General features: G+C 44.2%; 1 protein-coding gene across 5 annotated transcripts in view; it reads left to right on the forward strand.

The window, feature by feature from the left end:
* The window catches only part of VAV2 (vav guanine nucleotide exchange factor 2), a 122,021-nt gene that overhangs the window by 31,369 nt on the left and 75,628 nt on the right, over nt 1–15,024 (forward strand). For all 5 annotated transcript variants that reach the window (XM_030961587.1, XM_030961583.1, XM_030961585.1 and 2 more), the window contains exon 2: nt 12–128. In XM_030961587.1, the coding sequence (XP_030817447.1) occupies nt 12–128 (117 nt within the window). The remainder of the gene's footprint in view (nt 1–11; nt 129–15,024) is intronic.

The following is a 15,024-nucleotide window of genomic DNA, read 5'->3' on the forward strand; positions in this document are numbered from 1 at the left end:
TTCTCCTCCAGTTTCTCTGTTTGAAGAACATCCGGACCTTCCTGAAGGTGTGCCACGACAAATTTGGGTTAAGGAACAGCGACCTCTTTGATCCCTTTGACCTCTTTGATGTGCGGGATTTTGGGAAGGTAAGAGCTACTGCTGAGGGATAGCTCTGCCACTGGGGCTGCTCCCTGGGTTTGGGATGAAAATACAAAGATTTTGTGGTTTTCTGAGCAGCTTCTGAGAACTGCACGCCAGTCCCCTGTGCTTGTGGTGTATTTAGGATTCTGCTGTGTCCTCAGTGTATTTAAGGGTTAAAACCCTAAATTTAGGGGTTAAAAACCTAAAACAGGTTGATTCTGCTGTGTCGTTAATGAAGGGTAACCAAGGCATCAAGTTTTCTGCTTTAGATGAAAAACTCTGTGGGATCAGTCTCTAAAGGATGTGACATGTGATAATGTTTTTCACTCGGGGTCACCAAATGTGGAATTTGCAGGTAACCCTGACATGGGAAGAGCTGAGAATCTTGACTTCATGTTTCAGAAGGTTGATTTATTATTTTATGATATATATTATATTAAAAGAAAATGATATATTAAGTCTACACTAAAAAATAGAAGAAGGATTTCATTAGAAGGCTTGAAAGGAATAGAAAGGAATTATAATAAAATCTTGTCTGAGAGAATCTGAGACAGCCGGACTGTGATTGGCCATTAATTAAAAACAACCACATGAGACTAATCAAAGATGCACCTGTTGCATTCTACAGCAGCAGATAATTACTGTTTACATTTCATTTTTGAGGCTTCTCAGCTTCTTAGGAGAAAAATCTTAGCAAAAAGATTTTTCATAAAATATATCCATAGCAGTGACCCATGTATTTTTGAGAAGAACCAAACCTTGCCTAGGGTCCTTCCCCATCTGCTGCCACCTGTGCAGAACAAAATAAACTTTGCTGAAATCACCACTGATTTTTTTGTCACGTGGCCACTGAGTGTCTGTGGGGTCAGGGAGTTTGATGGCAGGGTGAAATGAGTGCCCTGAGCTTCTCAGAAATGTGTTGGCTGTAAGTGGTGGTTGGCACTAAATATCAAAGAAGGAAAAACTCTGCCTGGTTTTGACGAGTGGCTCTTGCTCTGATCCCCTGCCTTTGACACCAACTGCATCAGGGCTGATGGATACAGGGCTCAGGGAAGCCATTACCCAGGACAATTGCAATATTCTTCAGCAGAAAAGGTGATAAAAGATTTATTAAAGCTCTGTATTGTTTTACCTGTTTCGTGCTGCCAGACATAAGCTGCTGGAAGGCATCTTCCCTTCTGATTATCCAAGGAGTAGGTTTTCACTGCTGATGGGGATATATTATTTGATATTTATTGCCTAATTTATTTCTGGACCATTATGTGGAATGTGCAATTGCAGTGCCTTGTTTTATGAGGTTTTTTTTGATTTATGGAATACAAGGAGGCAGTTGTTGTTCTGGGAATGTGAATGCACAGAAGGAACCTTTTGGGCTGGGGAAGGAACTGCTGCTAATTAAAATGCTGCTTTATTGTCACATTGTCTCTTGCTTTGTGCAGTTTCAAATTGCCTCTGATGCCTGGTGTTAAACACTGCTGGAACACATCAGCTGATGAGCACAGTTTGCTTTTCCTTGTTCTGCTCTTCCCTCCCCCTGGTCATTTTTTGGGGGTACATTCACCTTTGTGACTTTTGAAGGTGATTTGCCATTCCCTCTTTGCTCAGGGCAATCTGGTTTTTTAGGAGACTTGGGAAAGAAATGTGTCATAAACTTCCAAGAGATCCAAATGTGCTTTATTGCCTGCATTGTGCTTGTTTTCACATTGTTCTCATCCTCAACCAACCATAGAAAATGTGGGAAGCACAGACTCTCTATACAAAAACCTCCATTTTTTCTTTTTTATCAGTTTAGTGGAGGTATCAGCTGTCCAGCTCTGCACCACCCTAAATCCCTCTGGAAGCCTGTCAAAACATTCCCATTGTCTTCAGCACCTTTCATTCCCACATTACCCTCAGATCTGTGTTCAACAGTGGCAAAACAAATAAACAGGGAAAAATCTGCTGGTGACCAGAGCTCCCTTTCCGTTTTGAGTCACAGCAAAAGGAGTCTCTAATCCACACCCCCACTGGCCAAACACGGACTTCACACACAAAAAATCCTTCCTGGAGCTATTCACTGCTCAGATCAATGGTGTTTTTTTGGTTACAAGACACTTACGCCGTGTAGGAGGCGCTTCTGGTGGGTCACGGTTACACAGAGTTTAATTGCAGAGGGACTTTGGTGGAGTGGGGTTGGGTGTTTCCTTTCTGGATGCCACTGGGAGAATTATTCCTCTCCTCCAAACCAAAAAGGCCACTGGGACAGCAATTACCAGCAGTCTTTGGGATTGCTCTAGTGTAATTACTGAGGAGAAAGGAGGGGACTTGGTGCCAGCCTCTGCCTAAAGGGCTTTGACTCTTCGGCGTTTTTTAGTGTTAGAAAACCACTGGTGCTTTAAAAGAGGCTGAAAAATCAGATCCCTCAGTCCTGCCTTGCCCAGCTGTTATTCTGAGAGAGGTTTCCATGTTTCCATCATTCCTTCTGGCTCCTGCAAGGAGGAGCTGCCATGGGAGCAGTGGAGCCCCTTCCTGCTCTGCCTGAGGGCTCCCCAAATCCAGGTTTGCTCCTTGTTTTGCTTCTTCCTTGAGTTTTGAGCCTGGGGAGGTGCTTTTTGCTGTCAGCAGGGTGACAGCTGGTGAAGTGGGATCATGAACCGTGTGGGCTTCTCCAGCCAAAATCCCAGTGGAGCTGGAAACTCCAAGTTGGCTCTGTGGGATGTTGGGGAATGGGATGCTCAGGCTCTGCCAGATGGGTGCATCCCATTCCCTGTGATCTGCAGCGTCCCCCAGCTCCCCAGGGGAGCCCAAAGGCCACTTCCAATTGCTCATGGCCAGTTGGAATTGCTGACAGGCAGCTCTTTTCCCCCATGTCCAGTTTTAAAGCAATCATCCTGTGTTTCATAGCACAGGTTTGCAGAAGTGACCTGGTGCCTGTATTTCTACCCATGCCCCTTCAATATTAATTATTTCTGAATATTTGATCCCTTCAAAGTGGTTCAGAGCTCTCCATAAATCACCAGTGGCATCTGCAGAAGTGTTTTTTCCATGGATGCAGGAGTAAAGCCTCAGTTAATATTGCCTCATCCCTAACTAGGGTCTGATTCTGCAGGCTTGCTGTTAGTACAGCCTGGCTCTTGAAAAAGAAATAAAATAAAAAGCTGGTGCTCATGTAGTGTGTGTTGTTACCCATTTAGTAGCAGTGATGGTATAAAATCAAACTCTTATTGGACTTGCTAATTTATTGGCAGCAACTGTAATGACATAAAATGTACATAAATATGGATTAAACTCTTTATTACTCTATTAGTCAGCGTGATGGTAGCCAGGTTCATTAAAAGGAGTTACTCATTTTAAATAACTTGCAGTAATGTACAATTTTTTTAAAAAGAAATATAGTTCAAATATTCATAAACCTGTGGAGCGTGCCATTTATTAGCCTCCCGCTCCTCTCTGCCCTCCTGACGTGGATTTAATCGCCCTGAATTCCTTTTGAAGTTCTTGCTCTCTTTGAAAAAGGCTTTTTCTGGCAAGATGAGGGTCTTCCCTGCCCTGCCCCTCAGATAGGAAACACTGCTGTTCTAAAAATGAAAAAGGGAAGCGATTCACAGGGCAGCTGAAGGAGGAGGAGATGCTGGTACTGAGATTAAAGTCGTGTTTTCCTCTCTAGTTCTGCTCCAGAGGCTGGGGAGGGAGATCTGCACCCACCTCACAGCTGGAGCAGGCTCTGGATCAATTCTTCCTCTCAGCTGAACCCAGGGAGATTTTGGCAGGTGTGTGGCAGGGCCAGAGCTCAAAGAAGATTTATTTTGGGTGGCTGAAGTGCCAGGGAGAGGATGTGGCTGCTGGGGAGGTGCCCTGAGCCAGGCACACTCCAGTGGCTGCCTTGGAGGGGGAGTGAAATCAGAGCTAAAGCAAGAGGTGTCCTTTGTAAATTTGGGGTATTTGCTCCAAAATTGCTCCAGATATTCAGGATATTTTTTAGTGTTCCATTCCTCCTGTCGATGGAGGTCCTGGAAAGCCCTGGGGGGATCCAGGCTGTCCTCACTGGGTGCTCTTTGTCCCCAGCACCTTCCAGGTGAGGGATTCCCTCTTTGGCATCCATTGGATGTGTTGGGACAGCTCTGGAGGGGCTCAGCTGCCACAGTCCCTTTCTGTCACACCCCAAATGCTGCCAGAGAGTCAGAAAACTCCGATTTCTGTTTGCTTTCGGACAGGAGGGTGGGGAGTGCTATCAGAATTATTTAAGGGATTCATAACCGAGAGCTGGTGCTTGGTGTTTCTGTTTCTCTGCTGAGAATTCCCCTCCCTCCAGCATCTCCAACCCCATCTAGGAGCCTCCAGCCCTGCAGCAGTGTTTGTAAAGGTGCCTTTTTAACACAGTTTGGGCAGAGAAAAGGGAGGGATTTATATGAATTAATATAAAAAGGCAGAAAGTGCAGAAATTCCAGATATACGGCTGCTGTAAACCCAGTGCCAGCTGTGACCTGCTGCTCCTCTTCTCTCATTTTGAATTTCAGGGGTTTTTTCCTGACCTCCTGCAGCCAAGAACATATTAAAAGCAGTGTGTTTTCTCTCTGCACCACGGAGTGCATGAAGCAATCGTGTCTGGGAGCAGAGCAGGGCTTGCCAGCCAAGCTGGGTGTCCCATCTCATCCCAGCCCTGCCCTTTATTTTTACAATAATAATAATAATAATAATAATAATAATAATAATAATAATAATAATAATAATAATAATAATAGCAGCAATAACAATAATAACAACAACTGTAAGTAATAAATAATAATGTAAATGACGATAAAATAATAATAATAACTAATAAATAAATAAAAGGCAGCCTGGATGGAGCTCCCCGTGTCGTGGTGGCTGTGCCAGCTGCTCAGATGGCTCTGTGGCATTGGCTGTGTGCCCAAGGGGGATCCTGTGGCAGCTGGGAGCATCTCAGACTGCTGTGTCACCAGGGTGGGTGGGGAGGGAAGTGAGGAGAATTCTCCAAAAGAAGGGTGTGTATAATTTTTTATTTATATTTAAATTTGCATTATTTATATTTATATAAAACTATTATATAATATAATATATATTATATATAAAATATATTATATATATTATATTATATTATATATTATATATTATATATTATATATTATACATTATGTATATATATTGTATATTATATAAATGCTATATATAATATATAATATATAATATATTATATATTATATTATATATATTAATACTATATAATGTACATATAAATATAATAAATAATATATCTTAATATATTTATATTTCTATATAAATATTTTATGTATATTTATATTTATTTTTATTTTTATATTTTATTTATATTTTATATTATTTATATTAAATATAGTATTATTTATATTTATAGATGAGATTTTTGTGTCATTGCATGGAAGAAGCACACTTAATTTCCTGGAAAAAACCCACTTAACTCCTTCCTGCCCAGTTGTTGGTGATTTTATCCCCGCTGTAGGAGCCACCCTGTGGGTTTTTCCCAGAGCCTTTGGGGCTTCAGTTCTTGCCTGAGGGAGAATTCCCAGCTCTGGGAATGTGAAAAACACCAATCACTTGTTTTTAAAATTTTAAAAGTTTAATAGTAATAAAATGGTTATAAAAATAGTAATACAATTAGAGATACCAGACTTTTTTTTTTTTTTTTGGGTGATCCAACAATTTCTGACTATTGTGTGGTTTCATTTGAGCTTCCTCTGGTGCTGTCATGGGATGTTTGAGGTTTGGTGCAGTGAGCATCACTGTGGGTGCAAGATGCCAAGAGGCAAAGCCAGGCTTTGTGTGCCTGGCTGCTGAATTTATCTCTCCAAACTTGAGCTGAACTGTTGAGCATCATGTGCTCTGGGAAAGGAAGGAAATCCATCCTGGCTGATATCACTTCAGGGACTCTTGGAATAAAAGGAATTTTTTATTCTGTAACGAGCTCTTCTGTTTCTGCATTAAAACCCTCAGTATCTAACGATGAGGCTGTGCCAAGGCCAAATAATACAAATAATAATTAACATTTCTAGAAACAGATTAACACGCGGGTGTAAATGGGGTTTAGTAAAAAGTGAAACTAGCAGGCTGAAAGTTCTGGCACTCCACAATCCCCAGTGCTCAGAGCACAGCATCTTACCTGTGAAACACACAAAAACCAAAAAAAAAACCAAACCAAACAAACAAAAAACCCCAACAACAACAACAAAAACCACACACACAAAAAACAAAACAAAACAAAACAAAAAAAGCAATAAAAAAAGCAAAAAAAAAATAAAGAGGTGGAAGAAGCTTCTGTAGGAAACTGAATTTTCTTGGGGCAGAGATGAGTTGGTGCAAGTTAATACATGGAAATATCACACCTGAACACCTTGGGGCTGTGGTGGATGTCACCCCACACAGGTTCCCCTCTTCAGCCTCGCTTGGTTTTGTGCATCTGATTTAAAATGTGCTCATCTCTGCAGAGGAGGGATGCAGGAGTGGAGCTTTGTGGAGTTTTCTTAAGGAAAAAAAAAAGAAAAAAAAAGAGGAATATTGTTCCCCTTATAGAGAATTTACAGAGATATTTCAGAGTGCACTGAGAGTAAAAATGGGAGGATTTTGAGTGCACTGAGAGTAAAAGTGGGAGGATTTTTTTTTGCAGGCTTTGGGGGTGATCTGTGACAAATTCTGCTCAAAGACAAAACAACTGGAGGATAAAATAAAGATAAAAAACTGGAGGATAGAAATAAAAGCTTGGAGAGCCAAGGTGTGAGACAGATCCTGCCTGTACCTGAGCCTGATGGAGTGCAGCAGAGAGAAACTCACTCTTCCAAGCCAGTGGGCTGTGCAAAGATGATTGGGGAGAAAAAAAAATGGAATTTCTTTCTTTCATGCGGAAATAGTGCTGCAGTCCCTGTACAGAGAGATTTATCAAAAGGACCTCTGTGCTCCAGCAGCGGGGCTGAGCTCACAGCTCGCTGCAGATGTGAGCTGAGCTGACTGAGTGCCACTTTCAGCAGCTCTGAGTAACCATTGTGCAGTGTCCCGAGTCCCCCACGCCAGCCCTGCTCCCAGGCTGGCCTCTCACAGGCACAGAAAATGAGTTTTTATTTGAAAAAATGAATTTTCTGGGCTTTGGAAATGCCCCAGTGAAGCTGGCTGTGTGGGCTCTGCGTTGGGAACTCCACTTTGGGATGCTGAAATTCCCTGGAGCATCCTCTCCAGGGCCAGGGAGGTGCTAGAGATGGATCCACCAGCACCTGGGTTTGTCTGGTTTTGTTTCCTTTTTCAGCTGGGATGTTCCATCCTGTTATAATAGAGGTATTTAATTATAATTGATTATAATAGAGATATTTCTGTTACAATAGAGATATTTCAGCAGTTATAATAGATTATAATAGAGAAATTTCAGCAGCTCTGAGTAACCATTGTGCAGTGTCCTGAGCCCCCCACGCCAGCCCTGCTCCCAGGCTGGCCTCTCACAAGCCAGACTTGCACAGAAAATGAGTTTTTATTTGAAAAAATGAATTTTCTGGGCTTTGGAAATGCCCCAGGGAAGCTGGTTGTGTGGGCTCTGCACTGGGAACTCCACTTTGGGATGCTGAAATTCCCTGGAGCATCCTCTCCAGGACCAGGGAGGTGCTAGAGATGGATCCACCAGCACCTGGGTTTGTCTGGTTTTGTTTCCTTTTTCAGCTGGGATGTTCCATCCTGTTAAAATAGAGATGATTTTCTGTGTATTCAGATGATGCAACAGTTTGGGATTTTTGTTGGTGTAGATGACAGCTGCTCTGTGAGAATCTGATTTTTGGGGACTGAGTGCTCAGTGGGATTAGGTTTCAATGTCTGTTTGTTCATTAAAAGAATAGAGATTTATTCATAAAAGAACAGAGATTTATTACTCACTGGGAGTGTCTGAAGCAGGACCTTGAGTTGAATGTGCATAGCTGGAAACAGGAAAACCCCACTGACCTTGATGAGGGGCTGAAGGAGCTGGGTCTGGCTCATCAGCCCCATGTTTGATTTGGAAATCAGAAATTTAAAAACACTCCTGCATAGAAAAATGGAAAAGTGGGGAGTGGAGAAGATTTTTGGTTGAAGTCCAGCCTGCAGGGATGCTGTGAAGGGCTCTTGCCTCGGGGCCTCACTTGACTCTGGGTGTTTGCTCAGCCTTTTCCTCCTCCAGCCAATTCCCCATGGGAGCTCTGCTGCCTGCCCTCCCCCTCACCCTTTTTTAATTTTTTTTTCCCCCCCATAATATTGTTCTGATTACTGGAGTGTGAAGAATTGACTCCTAACATGCCTCTTGGCAAATTCCATTTGTGCATTGATGAAATGTCCAGCCTGTCCTGGGACCAAACTTTTCCCCATCCCAGCCCCAAACTGGGACGTGTGGGGCTTGTTCCTGTGGCTGGGGATCCTAAAATCCAACAGGAGATGGAAAAGGGAGAAGAAAAGGAGGGATTTGGGGAGGGAAATGGTTAACACTTGTTTGCTGCCATCCTGCTGGGCTGTGTTTTCACTGGGCTGTTTCTCCTGGGGAGCTGCCAGATGTGATTTTGATTTTTTTGGGGGGGCTAAACAGGGACAGACTGGGACAGCTGTGGGTGCAGAGCTCTGAGGAGGAGCTCAGGGAAGGATTTGGCAGGAAAGTTGTGGGGCTGAGGGTTTTGGGGGTGTCCAGCCCTGGAGCCTGCAGGGAGCAGGTTTTTGTGGTGATTTTTTATGTCCTTTCCCTTCTCACCGTGGCTGTCCCTTAAGGAAGGGGTTCCTGGCTCTTCTGCTGCCTGGTTGGAGCATGGACTTGCAGAGAATTCTGTGCTTTAGGTACTTCCAAAGTGAATTATTTTAAAACCAGCACTACTGTAAGGCTGTTTCTGGAGGTTTGGGTTTGTTTTATTTTTTTTTTCAAATGAGAAAGGAGCACTTGTGCAATGCTTCAGGCTTTTTCTGCATTTCCAAGGGCATAAAAACCTGAAAAAAATGACGCTGAAAACTCAGTTAATGAGTAACTGCAAGGTTTGCAGGACTGAGGCTTCAGGAAGAATGCCAGGGAGGAGGTTTTGCTCAGAATGCTGGAGGCTGGGCAGCTTTAGACCAGGTCCTGATTCCAGAGCGCTTGTGGTGGATCCAGTGAGCAGAATTGTGCTGGAAAAGGACAAATTGCTGCTGCCTGGGCTCCCCTCAGCCCTGGGAGCTGCAGCAGGGCTGGGATGGAGAGGGGAAGGGGACAAAGAGGGGAAGGGGACAAAGAGGGGAAGGGGACAAAAAGGGGAAGGGGACAAAGGGAAACCAAACTGGCTGCCCTGGAATCTCCTCCTTTAGGGTGAACCCCCACAGGAATCCTCCTGGATTTGGGGCTGCACAGGCATTTGGATGGATCCCAGTGGATTTTGCTGGATCTGCTGCTCTGACAGAGCCCAAACTCTGCTCTGACAGAGCCCAAACACCCAAACTGAGTGTGGGACAGGGCAGGGGACACTTGTGACAACATCCACATCCTCTGTGCCCCTCTCTGGGGACCTGGCAGAGGGATGCCCCAGCCTCAGTTTCCCTCTCCCACCTCCCCAGCTGCTCTGGGGACATCAGGGGGTTCCAGTGTCCCCTGCAGGAGCACTGGGCACACCCCCTGCCTCGTTATTTTAGTGGTGGGCTGGGTGAATGCTTGGACTGGGTGATCTTGGGGGTCTTTTCCCAGCTCAGGGATTGCATGGATGTGTGGTTTTAATGCTCCTCTCCTCTCTCAATGGCTCACAGAAGGGCAGTTACCCTTCAGAGGAGCAGCAGAGCCTGAACCTTCCCCAGCTCATCCCTTCTCACCTTGCTGAGAGTTTAAAAAGCAAGGGAAGGTTCAGAGACCTGGGCAGGGCTGCTCAGCTTTGGGATTTGTGTTTTCACAGTGCCAGGGACCTTCAAAATGCAGGGAAAGGGCAGTGCTGGGAAACCTGGAAGCAGCTGAAATGGGAAACTGGGAAGCAGCTGAAATGGGAAACCTGGGAAGCAGCTGAAATGAGATGCAGCCCAGGTGATGCCAGGGAAAACTTTTTGGAAGCAGAGTTCTGTGCTGGGAGCTGTTCATTCTGTGAGTCTCAGCATGAGCTGCAGCAGACACTTCTAACAGGTCTAAAAGGGTGTACAATGGCCCAAAATCTGTTTGACTTCAGGCTCTTCCCAGATGCTTTTCCAGCTCTGTCTTGCCACAGAAAGTCTTGTAAAGAGGGAAGAATCCATGAAAGTGAAGTTCCTGGTGGTGGGAGCTGTCTGGAGAACAAGCAGATCTTTAGATTCTCGTGTCTCTTTTGTGGTTTTCCTCCCTTCTATTTCTAGGTCCATTAAATTCATTTTTTACCCTGTTCTCCACTGAAACATAAATGAGTAAATGAGGTAACAAGGGCACACTTAAGGGAAAATGAAGCATGACCATAAATACCAGTGACCCACCTGAAAGGAAGGTCAGGTAAGAGACATTACCCAGTTGTGCTCATTAAGGGTGCCAGGCTGGAATTTAGAATCCTGTTTAGGATTTAGGAAATCAGTTGGAGGACCCGTGGAGAGAGATAAGAGCTGCAAGAAATGGAGAGGGAAACATTTTCCTTCCCGTTGTTTGCAGAGGATGAAGTGAAATAAGGTTTTTTTATAGTGATGATTTTCTGTGATGTGTGATTATATTGGAATTTTGGGAAAAAAAAAAAAACATTTGAGGAGGAAAGGAAGGCTCTGGGCCTTGTGGTGCTTCTGTCTGGGGGAAGGCAGGGCTGTTTGATTTCCTGCCCCTTGCTGTGTGAAAAGTGCATAAAGGTGCAGTTTGGAGCTTGAAATTTGGATTTGAAGACTGCCACCCATCACTGGTGGTTTCTGCTTGAGGAATTCTGGAGGGAAATGCATGGAGCTGTTCAGAAAACAGAAATAAGCTGGAGACAAGAGACAAACTCCCTGCTCTGTGGGACTGAGGAGGTTTTGCAGGGCTGGTGGATGTGGTGGTTCTTTCCAGGGCTTTGCTGCCTGTCCCCCTTGCCTGGAGCTCCCCAGGTGATGGCAGGGAGAAAAGGCAGCACAGAGAAATTCCTCTTTATGGCAGCAACCAGGAGAACGGGGATTCATCGTGGAGATTAACTCAGCTGCTCCTCTCAGTTTGCTTTTCCTGCCACGGAATTCAGTCCTGTGAGCTCCACAGAAGGTGAAGAGATAAAGCTGTTTAAATCCCCCTTTGGATTTGGGAGGGACAGTGGTAATTCCCCTGGTGATGAGGTTTATTTTTCTCCATTAGTACCTGGTTTTGAAGAGTTTCTTTTCTTCCCTTTGCTCAAGGCTGGGCTTTCAGAAAAGCCTCTTCTGGAGGAGACTTTAGTGTGTGCACACACCACGTGAAGTCAACAAGGGCTCAACTTCAAAGTGAAGCATGTGGATAAATATTATCCTGACTCGAGGCTACTATTTATTCTTTTTCTTCCAAAACAAAACACATTCAAACATGCCTTCTCAAGACTTTCGATTAATTATTTTATTTTTTTTTTAACCACTGTCTGTTCGCTCTGCTTTGCTCAGATGATCCCACCTCATCTGCCTCTCTCAGGTGGGTGGGGTTTACAAAAATTGCAGCAATTTTTGAATATTGGGGGGAAGATAGTGTAGCCAGGGCCAAAATCTTCCACTTTTAGGCTCAAAATCCTCTGCTCCTGTTTGTGTTGTTTCCATGGGGTCACCAAGGTGGGATGGGAGAGCCCAGGGAGATGGAAACCTGAAATTTGGAGGGTTGGGAGATATTTGGTTCAGGCTTCAGCTGAACATGAGTAGGATTTACTCTCTAGGAGTGCCTGCAACAGGTAAATCCCTGCATCCCATGTGTCAAAAGAAGCCACTTTCACTAAAAATCAGCCTGGTTAATTCTGCCTCAAGAGCCTCAGGAGCAATTCCTGATATTCCAGGCAATCCCTGGCTGTGGGATCACCATCCCAGCTGTGTCTGCTCCGACCCCCCGTGCAGGGCAGAGCCTTCATGCATAGGAAATAATCAAATAAAACAATTCCATCCCATGTTTTATGTATGAGGAGGCGCGGGGTTGTCAATAATCTTCCATGTTTTTTAATGCCAGCTCTCTGGGTGCTGCTGCTCGTGGCTGATGACACCAATTAATTTGATTGTTTGGAAATAATCTCGAGCGCCGCGCGATTCGCACGGCCCCAGCCCTTCTGCTTTCTAATGATTTCTCTATTAATTTCACTGCTGCCAAGAAAGCTGGGGATGCCTTTCAAGTGGAAAGGGAAAACATGACCCAATACCATGGATAAAATATTAGTGAGGGTGAATTAAAGCCCTGCTAGCAGTGGTGGGACCCCAGCCCCTAAAGACATGGGAGCTGCTGGAGCGTGGCAGAGAGAAAAGAGCTGCACATGCTGCTCACGTGTGGATGCACCAGTGTGGAGCAATAAGTTCTTGAACAGCTTTAAAATTAATGGAGAACCAGTGGGGTTTTTTTGTCCCCTCCTGCTCCAGCTGGCTTTTGCCTGGTTAAAAAAGAGCTGACACGGAGAAATTCGATGTCTGGGCCTCCCTGTGGGATGGGAACACAAGGGCTGGGTTTGTCTCTCTGGAGCTGGGGTTGTGCTTTGCCTTAATTCCTGGTTTTTGGTTTGATTTGAGTGTGGTGAACTTTGTCACCTTGGTGAACTTTGTCACCTCGTGTCCACCTGCAAGGATGGAGCTCCATGGAGGCTCTCCCCAGCCTGCAGGGCAGTGCCATTAATTTTCCTGGTTTTCAGCACCACAAGCCTCAAGCTGTGCTCAAGCCTTGCCTTTTTATCCACTCATCTATAAATCCCCCCAAAAAAAGGCTTATACACAAGATAAACTCATCCCATCCCATCCAAATCTCCTCATCCCATCCCATCCAAACTTCCCCATCCCATCCCATCCCATCCCATCCCATCCCATCCCATCCCATCCCATCCCATCCCATCCCATCCCATCCCATCCCATCCCATCCCATCCCATCCCATCCCATCCCATCCCATTTCCATCCAAACCTCCTCATTTCATCCCAAACCTCCCCATCTCATCCCATCCCATCCAAACCTCCTCATCCCATCCCAAATCTCCCCATCCCATCCTGTCTCATCCCAACCTCCTCATCCCATCCCACCCCATCCCATCCCCAAAGCCCCTTCAGAGACAGAACCAGGATTAAATCAGGGTGACATTTCCCCCCCTGTGCTTTGCCTTTCTCTCCCTGATGGACTCCAATCCTGTGATATTGTAAGAAGTGAGGAGTGATGGAGCTCTTGGCCTTTTTAAATATGTATGAACGTCTCAGGGAGATGCAGAGTGATGGAGACAGATGTGAGCTGTGCCATTACCCAGGCCTGGGTGTCTCTTTTCCCCCTGTCCCAAGTCATTATTCACAGGCAAACCATAACGTTTCTGTTCCTTTGGCTATGGATTACTACTACTACTACTACTACTACTTATTATTATTAATTATTATTATTTTATTACTATATTTTTAAAAAATTATTTATTTGTATTTTTTTTTTTTTTATTTTATTTTTCAGGAGCTCACAGAGAGCTCCTGGTCTCTGTTCCCCCTGTCCCAAGTCATTATTCACAGGCAAACCATAATGTTTCTGTTCCTTTGCTTATGCATTATTCATTTTTTACTGTTATTATTCATTATCATTATTATCATTATTATTTTATTACTATAATTATTACTATATTTTATTTTATTTTTTATTTTATTTTATTTATTTTTAATTTTTCAGGAGCTCACAGACAGCTGCTGGTGCAGTTCCTACCTCTGGCTGCTTTCTGCTCCTTGGCAGGGTCAGGCTGGGTGGCGACTCAGGAAAATGAGCTTTAATCCTGTGATTTTGGTGATAAACCTGCAGATTTTTGTTTGTTCTACTTGGTTTCTGAGAGTTGGGTTTGTTTGTCCCGTGTTCTCACTCAGATTTGTCCCTCCAGGTGAACGTGGTGGGATTTCTCTGGGATAAATGACTTTGTGTGTTGTTATATATTCTTAGTCATTTTCCCTGGGGTGAATGACTTGGTGTGTTGTTTATATTATAAATATAACTCAGTATGTTATTTATATTATAACTTATAACTTAGTATGTTATTTATATTACAAATACTGACATAACCCATGGATAGCCAGGATCTGTTTCTCAAGCACTCACAACACAGCAAAACATCTTCCTCACTGTCACAGCAATGCAAGGGCATTTCTCATCTTATTTAATTCTCCAGACAAACTCTTCATTAAAAAAAAACCTCCCAATTTTGGCTTAAATGCAGCTGATAGTTTTGTTTAAAAATCAAATTACTTGAGATTATTTTTTAAAAAAAAATTTTACACAGTGTGCTTTGTCTTCATTTAAAATTATATTTAATCTGGTGAGATTTTTATTCTGAGAGCTGGGAACTGTACAGAGATACAGCAAACCTTGCTGGTGTCCCACTCTCCTTCCTGACATCCCCCAAAATGAATAATTCAGCCACTGGGCTGTCTGAGAAGGTCACACAAATGAGGTGAGACCCACTTTTTGTCAGCCCTGAAGGTCACATGGAGGGGGTGACCCCCATTTTCAGCATCCTTTGCAGTTTCAGATGGAAAGGTCGTTCCTGAGGAGAAGAGTTAAACTTTGGGATGAGTTTTCTGCATGGAATTTCTTCTCCATGGAAGTGTTGGCAGGGTCAGGGCTTCTGGAACTTGTGGAGTTTGGGATGTGCAGCACGAATGTGTCACCAGAACACTCATGGCATGAATTGATTTTTGGACTTTTGCTGGACAAAATTTTTGGCTTTTTCCTGGTGAGGGCAGGAAAAAGAGGAGAACGGGCAGGGAAGGACAGGGTTTGCTCTCAGGGAAGGCTCTGCTCACCCAGAGGGTGATGGGCTGAGATGTTCCTGTTTGCACAGGGATTGTGT

This window comes from Camarhynchus parvulus, chromosome 17 (assembly GCF_901933205.1).
Source record: "Camarhynchus parvulus chromosome 17, STF_HiC, whole genome shotgun sequence".
Classification (NCBI taxonomy): Eukaryota; Metazoa; Chordata; class Aves; order Passeriformes; family Thraupidae; genus Camarhynchus; species Camarhynchus parvulus.